The 10,309-nt window shown below is 34.3% G+C and overlaps 1 protein-coding gene across 3 annotated transcripts; it reads left to right on the top strand.

Moving 5' to 3' along the window:
- Positions 1-80: 80 nt before the first annotated feature.
- Positions 81-8,244, top strand: LOC124381702 (apolipoprotein L6-like). 3 transcript variants are annotated; one of them, XM_046843541.1, is made up of 9 exons: positions 81-314; positions 3,433-3,476; positions 3,758-3,832; positions 3,936-4,004; positions 5,504-5,578; positions 6,130-6,169; positions 6,254-6,305; positions 6,541-6,955; positions 7,498-8,244. In XM_046843541.1, exons 3-9 carry the CDS (start codon positions 3,779-3,781, stop codon positions 7,969-7,971), a joined length of 1,179 nt encoding a protein of 392 aa, XP_046699497.1. In that variant the 5' UTR covers positions 81-314; positions 3,433-3,476; positions 3,758-3,778; the 3' UTR covers positions 7,972-8,244. The 3 variants fall into 3 exon arrangements, with proteins under 3 accessions (XP_046699497.1, XP_046699496.1, XP_046699498.1); XM_046843540.1 differs by having other exon boundaries at positions 82-314; positions 3,433-3,480; XM_046843542.1 differs by lacking the exons at positions 81-314; positions 3,433-3,476; positions 3,758-3,832; positions 3,936-4,004 and having other exon boundaries at positions 5,504-5,582.
- Positions 8,245-10,309: the final 2,065 nt, after the last annotated feature.

The following is a 10,309-nucleotide window of genomic DNA, read 5'->3' on the forward strand; positions in this document are numbered from 1 at the left end:
GTAGATGTAGATGTGTGCTTTTTTATTATTAGTCGATTAAAAACAACTTCTATCTTCTTTAATTTTGGATACAGTCTATATAAACATTTGATTTATTAATATATTCAGTTTTGCTGATTTTTATTTTTATTTTATGAATAAATGTGCATAATACAGTAGTCCCATGTTCTCCATTGGGTACAGAGGAGCAGTGACGTGTGGAGGTCGGACTTCAGACTTCTTCATGGAAAAGTCACAGCTTTTCCTTAAAATACCTCCAGCAAGCCTCTCAAACACAAGTGCAGTGAAGAAAAGGATTTCTTCCACATTTTAAGGTTGGATTTGCTTTCCTTTCATTGCGTTTTTACAGCAGTTTAAACGACAGCAGGTTTAATCCGGTTCTTGTTGTTATTCACTTCTAACACTTTTACCGAATCTTTGGAGTTGTTTTTGTGCCTATGTGTTAATATGTCGCTAAAATCTATAAAATTTATAAATCTGTGTAAATATTTAAAGATAAATGATACCCATAACTTTATATTTTCTGTTACTGTTTACGTTACTGATCTATTCACCACGCCTGTGTTGTAGTGAGTACAGGGACGTCACTGTATACAGCACGAAGAAAACAATGCTTCCGGATTCGGCGTCATGCGCGTGATAATAAGCTGTGTAGCCAATCACAGTGCAGGACGGTAATACTACTATCCAATCGTAGCGCAGGAGGCGGGTTCACAAGAAAAAGAAAGAAAGAAAGAAATTAAAAGATAAAAGAAAAATGAGAGAAAGCAATGAAGAAAGAAAGAAAGCTAAAATTAAAGAAAGGAAGAAAGAAATAAAGAGTTACAATTAGGAGAAAGCAATAAAGAAAGAAAGAAAGAACAAAAGAATGAAACAAAGAAAGAAAGTGGTCAAATTAAAGAATGAAGGATAAAAGAAAAATGAGAGAAAGCAATAAAGAAAGCTAAAATTAAAGAAAGAAAGAAAGAAAATTAAATAATGAAAGAAAAAAAATGAGAGAAAGCCATCAATAATGAAAAAATAAAGAGCTAAAATTAGAAGAAAGCAATAAAGAAACAAAGAAAGAAAGTGCTAAAATTAAAGAATGAGGGATAAAAGAAAAATGAGAGAAAGTAATGAAGAAACAAAGAAAGCTAAAATTAAAGAATTGAAGAAAGAAAAATGGGAGAAAGCAATCAATAATAAACGAAAGAAAGAGTTAAAATAAAGAGAAAGCAATAAAATAGGAAATAAAGTAAGAAAGAAAGAAAAAAGAAAGAAAGAAAGTGCTAAAAAATTAGGGAACGCAATCAAGAAAGAGCAGAAAGAAAGAAAGAAAACAGCTGCTTGTTGATATTAGGGCTCGAACCTCCAACTTTCCAATCAGTAACCCCCAGCCTTTAACCCTGAGCTACTAATTTCATATATCATACATTATATGTATAGAAAAACATTATATTATATGCTGAAGAAAATCTGAACTAGTTTCAAGGAAAAAAATGCTTGTAAAGATTTTTATTATGAACTATAAAATAAACAAAAAGACAATCAGATAACCAGTCACGTAGCTGGGAATTAATTAAGGTGGAATGAGGAAATCATTTAATTGTGAATAAGATGGTTGGCAAACACAACATCATTGCATAACATAAGGTCAGGCACATTGTTATACATGGAAAGTAGAGAAAGCACCTGACGTCTTTCTGTTTACATGATGCTTTAATGAATCAGTGCTTGTTTTTGAGTATTTGTAAGTAAAAATCATATATATAATTCATGTCTATTGCTATATTTGCCAGGTAACTAACAGGACTTGAATTTTAAGGTTGATGTTTCATTAAAAAAAAAGGTAAAATCTGTCAAAAAATGGGTATGTATTTAAGATCTTGCTAGTAGTCTGCAGGCTAGCATGATAGTGCAGCAAGGTTATTAAAGTTTGAGAATTTTCCATTTTAACAATGTTGCATTGATTCGATCCCCAACATGGCTGTACATGCCTTTGTTATTTCCTTAAATAACTGAGTTGGGTGTTTGCGGTTCTGAAGGTTAAGAAAACACTGCTCATTTTCTGTACCAACATGCCTGATTTAAATCACCAACCAAATTATTTTCATGCGTTTGAAACTGTATATGTCATATGGCCTATAGAAAAGGTGTCTTAACTTTTTTATGATGAAGGGCATAAAATCAAACTTGATTAAGGGCCATGGGCCGAAAGTGAAAGTTGTATAAAAGCAAATTGTTCCTGTTAAATTAGACACTAGCAACTGAGAAACCTGAAGTATCATACGTTTCATAACAATGACAAATATTGTATGCTTTCAAAACAACAAACAATTTCCTCATCATGTGTCGCTGCCTCATTCTGTCCGTAATTAGCTGTTTGTTGAGCGTCACAAAGCATGCTGTACTTGCACCTGGAATTACGCATATACATTAAATAAAACAATTCGAATTCATTCACAACATATAATTTAAAAAAAGAATTTGCGCCCTAAAAATGAAACAAAAAATTTTGTCATATGTTTAACTAGAAATAAAGATCTGTATAATTGGCATCCTTTTCCCCACTTCTCATATATGACATGGTGGGCCAAACCAAAGGTCAACAAAGGTCAGACCTTGTGAAAAATGTCATTTAGTGAATTAGACTTGAATTCTTGAATTTTACTGTATAAAACAGTAAAATAAATATTGTAACCTAAAAGACAAATCACAGGTTTATATTAATATTCTCACATAATGCTGTATCATTTCTTTAGTTAAAGCTCACTTTGTGACTTGTAAAACAAATGCCCCACAATAATCGAAGGCTAAAGCAAGAGGGAAAACTTCAGGACACAGGAGTTTTTGAATTAAAAACAACTTCAAGAAAATAAAAAAGGCCTTAAAGGGAATGCGGCATGATTATGAAACCACAGCTATAGAAAATGTCAATATTATATTAAAAGCAAAATACAAATGGTTTATGAAAAAAGCTTAAGAACTGCTTTGAACTGTTAGGTCTGACCTTTCCACATGATGGCCAGCTTTTCTTGAAAATTCCAACTTGTGAATGTCCTTCTAAGTTTATCTGCGACCAAATAAATGTTTTCTTTTTTGTCAGCTGTTGTGGAAAAGAAAACTGCTTTTCAAATTCACACACAAACATATTTGAGCTTAATCACTTAATCACTGTACTTACACATAGACGTGTTTATAAAATAAATATTTCGTGGCATTTCATTTCTGATGATGGCTTCTGGAAAAATAAGCAGTTTATAGGTAGAGCACACACACACACACACACACACACACACACACACACACACACACACACACACACACACACAGAGATTGCTCATCAGCACAATACACTTGTCAATCTGTTCTTAGAGCTCAGCAGGAAATATTTGTTAGCTTCAGCACCTGATCCTCTCGGTCTCACTGATTCCATGTCTCCTCTCATTTCAGAGCTGCAACTATCTCATTTCCTTACAAAACACAGACAAAACCAGGCAGGTAAGATAGGTTTACTTGTAATTGTGTTTTGAAGATAAACTGTATTGGCCTTTGTTTTGTAGTAGAGTGCTTAGTCTTCTGCTTCTTAACGTTTATTTGTGTTTGAATGCCTATTTTATTTTTCTTCTGTTTTAGTTCTTACTATTTCCCTTTTTTCTTTTATGATATTGCTATATGTTATTACATTTATGTTAATCAGAATATAGGATGTAATAGCTGTTCTATAAAAACATTTCGCTTTTGCTAAGGTGAGTTACATTTTTTTCTTTCATTCAAGGGATCTGATTAAAAGACAGCAATGTTACCATCAACTCGATGGCATGATCAAAAAGAAGAATTAGAAACAACCAAGGTCAGTACAATACTTTCTTTAGAGACAGTATTATGCAAAAGTAATGTGATCTAATTCTGATGTGTTGCTGCTTTATTTGTGCCTCAATTATTTTCTTGTTCAGGAAGAAATAACTGCATCCAGTTCCTCCACCGAACCCCAAACACTAGGGTTTGAATGGGATCATTTTAAGGTGAATAAAGCTAAAGGCAATTTTCAAGAGAGAGATTTTAAACACCACATATAACAAATTTTATCATTTTTAACAAAAGGTACAAGAGGTACAAATCGATTAAAAAAGTATGACAATAATTTATTTTTCATACATTATAATACAAAAACGAATATAAGCCTTTATTCGGATATACTATAATCATATAATACACTAATAATTATGATTTTATATACAATCTTATACAGTTTGCTTCATCATTTGAAATTTATTTCACATATTCTAAATATACATGTATGTGCTTAGTTGTAAGTCTGTATTGACTCAGAACACAATGCACCATTCTTCAGTTCAAAGTGTGTTAGTAAATGTTAAGTCTTCAAGTTTATTTCTATAGCGCTTTTCACAACAGACATCGTCTCAAAGCAGCTTTACAAAATTTAACAGTTAAGGTGAACGATGTGTATTTATCCCTGATGAGCAGCCGTGGAGACTGTGACAAGGAAAAACTCCCTTAGATGTTATTAGAAGGAAACCTTGAGAGGAACCAGACTCAAAAGGAAAACCCATCCTCATTTGGGTGACATCAAGAGCGTGATTATATCATATATAAATGTTATTGGCTTTCAAATATATCTTTACAGAAATTTAGGTGTAGATTTATTTTTGTGGTTTTAATTATTATTATTATTATTATTATTATTATTATTATTATTATTATTATGTATCTTGAGAATTATAGTTTAATTGATTATATATATTTATATTTGGAGACGATATCAGGAGACGATTAAAAGCAGGAGTCATTGAAAAAATAAATAAAAAAAATAAGGACACTATTGAACACAATACTTTAGAGTGTACAATAAGAAACATGGTGGTTTTTATACACAAACTAATCACAGGGTTAAATGAAAACAGTTCTGGACAATAAGCACATTCGAGGAAAACCAGTAATACCTGACGGGCGGAAACATGACATGAATGCTAACAAAAACAAACATGGCTATATTAACACAAAATTAACAAAATAATCTTGGACACCTAGCATTTTCAATAAAGATAATATTAAAATATTACAAAAATAAGAAGATCAAGCTGTCATGTAAAAATAATTCAGATTTAGATTTCATTTTTGATTTTTCCTGGTTGCCAGGTGAGAAAATATATCGAAGCACATGGACAATATTTTCATGTTTGTTATTTCATTTAATTCAGTCATTTCATTGTTAATTATCATTGCAGTTTAATATTAACATTTTAACTTTTTGCAATTTTCTTAATCACAGTGTATGGTGTAAATTCTGTTTAATTTTTTTAGTTTTAGTTTTTAATGGGAAAAATAAATATCCGGCCACTGGAATTTGATTGAATTTGCCTAGAGTACGACTTAATTTGCTTATTTTCATACTATGGTTCAGCACCTTCGGGTGCCTTGTTTGTTTATAAAATGATCTGTTCAACTCTGTATGTGTCTAGTCTGATTTGATAAGCACTGTGAAATCTTTATTTGTTTACAGAAGGATTATGTTGAGAATCCTACTGAGACAGACATCGTGGCATCAAGTGAAGCTGCTATGCTTCTGACTAATGATGTATGTAAGAGAACTTTGAATTACTTTGAATTACAATTAACTGCAGCCTAATAAGTAAGCTTTATAAGTCACACACGTGTACTTACTCATTGATTGCAGCTGAATTCAGAAAACTTTGTAGTCACAGATGGTTGTAGATCATCTACCAGTAGGTCCACAGTGTTGTATTTTCTGTGATGCCTTTCTGCCTAAAGTTAAGCAAAATGTTGCTGCCATCGTCAGCCAGTTTGACTTTTGTTCTCGAACCTCTAATTTTTTAGCCACAGAAATGATCCTTGTATGTTTTTTTGTTTGATGCACCATTCCGTGCAAACTCTAGTGCGTGCAATGGAATGAATAACCATGTCCGATGTCACAATTATCATCTTTTTCCTGTTTGATGTGCAGAAAATCACATTTCGTATCTGTATAATATACATTGTGCGGCTGTTATGCGATTGCATGCATAATCAGGTGGACAGGTGTTCCTTGGTGGACAGGGAGTAAATCAAATCATGTAGAAGTTGAATAAAGTATTGTATGTTATATCTTTTATTGTATGTTGCCTTTAGGATGAAGAAGGTTTATTGGACTGGTGGAGAAATGTGGACGGTAGAGTAAAAGTCAAGGCATCTTTGAACTCATATATTTGATTTATCAAGGTGTGTGGATGATTTTCAGTTTTTTTGTGTTTAGGTTGGAATGAATGGAATGCGGCAACAAACTTTGTGGGAGATGCTGCTGAGCAGTAAGGCCTCATTAGTTTGTTTTGACTGTATATTAAATCACTTTTGGAAGCTTAAAGAAATGAGTGAACCACTGTTTTTATTTGTCTGTTCACGTCCCTGTTGTTAATTACGCTACAATAATCCAAAGAAGTGTCATGTTATTTGTGCACATGTTATCTCTCTGGTGTACTTACATATAATAATATGTACCTTAAAAATGACAGAATAAATGACAGAAATGTTTGTCTTTCTCAGAGCCATAGAAGCCGCTGCTGATCGTGTCTACAAAGCTGCCCGTCTCTTCGTTTATTTATTCAAAAAGCGAGAGGCATCCTTGTATATGCGAGTCGTTGAGTTGCTGGCAGCTGCTGATGCTGCCGACAACTTCCATAAGAAAACCGTTACTGCTAGCATTGGAGGAGGAGTGGCTAGCATTGCCGGTGGCATAACCACAATCACAGGACTTGCACTGGCACCTATCACTTTCGGTTCATCGCTTATTGTATCAGCAGTGGGCATTAGCATGGCAACAGCGGGGGGTCTTACGACAGCATCTGCCAACATCACAGACACAGTGCACTCAAGGACAGATCGGGCCAAAGTGGAGCAGATCATCCTCGCCTACCAGGAGGAGATAAAGGACATTAGAGAATGCCTTGAATTCTTGCAGGTGAGACATGATTTTGTAGGGACAACATGTATACAAATATTACTGCTTTATTAAAGTCAGATGCTTGTTTACCATATGACCCAGAATTAGTTAACAATGTTTCAGTTAATTCAATTGGTTACTGCATCACAGCTTTTTATAGATTTAAACTTTCTAAGTTTCTAAGTTTTCTAGGTTTACTTTCTAAGACCCCACACGATTTCCGAAAATGCAAGAATTTTGGTCTCACCCCCGCAGCCCCTAGGGTACCTTAGTAAATTCATCTAGACATTGTCACTTTATAAACATAATAGTGTACAGTATTCGAAAAAATACATAGTTTAAAATGTAATTCCTAACGTTTCTGAACATCCGGTCCCCGCTACACATTCGAGTGAATTTTAAGATAATCCGCAACTTGCTGTTAGTTAGGTTTCAAATGAGAACCTGAGCCGCGAGCTCCAAACCGGGAATTATCAGGGGTTGACTGTATAGGCAAATGACTATACAAGCTCTGAATTATAACTCTTGTGTCAACCTCTGTTTTTCTATCTCTCTTTTAGACAGGTATGGAGACTCTGGAAGAGTGCAGCTTCCAGGAGTACATGGAAAGCATCTCTAAGCGCGCTATGAACAGGAATGTGAAGCATGTGATGAAGGAGACTGGCCGTGCTGGCAAAGCATTACTTATCAGTGCTGAGAGCCTGGCAAGCACTGTGCAAGTGCTCACTACTGCTGGTGGGGTTGCCAAAGTTACTCAGGTCCTCAGTGTCACTGGGGGTGTCATGTCCGGCCTATTCCTCGCCCTTGATGTTTTCTTTTTAGCCAGGGACTCTAGGGATCTGCACAAAGGGGCCAAGACAAAGTTTGCAGCCAAAATTAGGGACGTGTGCAAAGAGCTGCTGGATGGCCTTATTGAGCTAAAGAGGATTAAAGAAGAGCTGCAGGCCATTATGAGTAATGCAGAGGAAGAGGAGCAAGAAGAAGAGGAAGATGTTGAAGATGAAGAAGAGGATAGCAAGAAACAAATTCAATAATGACTAATGAGCACAGAAGTGCAGCGGGTAATGAAATAAAGAACAAGTTTCGATTCTTACTATTAATTAATACGTATCGGAGAGGGGGGGAGGGGGGATGGAAAACTGTAAAGCACAGACAACTTTAGGTACTGTTTGTTAAGTATCAGACAAATACTAAACTAATTTATTTCTTCTAAAGTCAAATACTTTGTTGCTGCTGAAGTGGCTAATGTATGTTTTAGGGCAAAAATGTTGTCAATGGTCTGTTACATTAAATGTAGCAAAACCACATTTTTTTTTCTTACAAGCAAGAGCCTATTTTGTGGTCTGCATTTTGACCTTTATTTTGGCTGGAGATCATTTTTATAATTAACCTTGACCCATTTGGGGGTAAACTTTTTTCAATTCATAATGGCAGTCAAAACTCATTTTATTTCTTTTCAGATAGTAAAATAATACTTAACGGAAAGTAAATAATACTTTCGGTTCTAATATGTTTCAGAAATAGATTCACTGTATTTGGCAGAAGCCCCCTTCCAGAGCAACTTACAGTTATCTCATTTATACAACTAAGCAGTTCAGGGTTTTTAGCCATGCTCATGTGCGCAGTAGTGGCAGCTTATTGTTGCTGAGCTTTGAGCTTGCAAACTTCTGATCAGAATCAACGACTGCTACCACTTCCTGGAATTATTTCTTGTTGTATACAAGTTATTAAGTAAATAAACTAGTAACAAAGAAAACATGAAAAAAAGAAGGTACTGTTGGGAAGCACAACATTACAACCTCAGAGTTGTGATAGAAATGTGTCAGAAAACACAGTCCATCACAGCTTGATACGTATGCTGCTGCACACCTGCAGACAGGTCAGAGTTCATGCTCACCCCTGACCACTACCAAAAGCTCCTATAATCTATTCATGTTTATTAGAATTGGACCATGAAACAGTGGAAGAACCTGTCTTTTACAATCTGTCTTAATCTGGCACATATAAAAAAAACCTTAAATATTTAGCCATAAATGTTTATGTTCATGTTTAGATTACAAAGGCAAATAAAAACTTAGTACGTAAAACTGACTTTTCAAATTATTGTAAATTTAACAGTTTAATTATGGATTCTTCACTACTCACAACCAACAGCTGTAAAGTATTGTGGAGAACTTGCTGGCTCAGGGTGGTGCACCAAAAAATAATTTTCTTTATACTTACTTTTTTCATCTGTAATTACTCTTTTGTGATTTACTTTCACTATTCAGAGTTTTAAGCCTAAACACAGATGCACACATGCACCATCTCTCACTCTTGAGGCTCCATTATCTCCCCCCTTTATCCTCTTCCCCACTCTTTATCTTCTGCCCCACTGCCACAGGTATAAAGTTTATTACCTATATTATTGATATTATTGTCAATATGTTTTAAAGCTGCTTGTTGTAACTTTTACCATCCTTTACTGGCAGCCTAGAATGTAACAGACAATATTTCTAATACTGTATATCATGAATTATAATAAACATAACATACCTCTTTACTCAAATAGTGTCTTTAAAGGAATAAGAGTGGGATGGACGATAGAGTGGTTGTTGTGCTGTATTCTTTTTAATTATAATTAATGTATTCACATTAATTAATTAAATGTAAAATGTATTAATTCATTTAAAGGTTAAAAAAAAATACACAAAGTAAACACTGTGTAAAGTGATTTGGTCTACTATAAACATAGTATAGAAAACAATAGAGGTTTGGTAGCGCATTTGTCTATGATTAAACAAATGAAACTACAAAGGGAACTGGCAGGTAACACGTGATTGTTCACACCCTGCATACAGTATGCGTGTTTTCTTATGGACACTGTGGACACTGTGTACCAGAAGGAGGTGACACAACCAAAACGACACAAATCTCTCGCCTGAATGACTTTTTTGTTATTTAAGAGGTATACAGTAGATTCACACATAAGATTCTATTTTAGAATTTTGCATAATTTTTGCATTACTCAAAGTTTGTACAAATTTTTTCTTTTTTTTTTTTAAATTCTATTAGCTCTTTACTAGTTACTTTAGGAACACCATAATAGTACTGGGTATGATTTCCTTTCCTTTAAAATAATCTCAATTCTCCATTGTTGTCGATTACACATCAACACATAATTGAACAAATACATTTGTCACACCATTACAATACCAGCCATAACCTTGCCTGTTGAAACAAGGCTTGCTATGGTTTATACTGTTACAACACATTTCACAACAGAGATTAGGATTCATCAGATCATCCAATCTTTTTCCAATTTTAGTAAGTCTGTGGCCTGTAACCTCAGATTCCTATTCAGACGATGAAATCTAATTCGGTTGTAGCTTA

This window comes from Silurus meridionalis, chromosome 28 (genome assembly GCF_014805685.1).
Source record: "Silurus meridionalis isolate SWU-2019-XX chromosome 28, ASM1480568v1, whole genome shotgun sequence".
Classification (NCBI taxonomy): Eukaryota; Metazoa; Chordata; class Actinopteri; order Siluriformes; family Siluridae; genus Silurus; species Silurus meridionalis.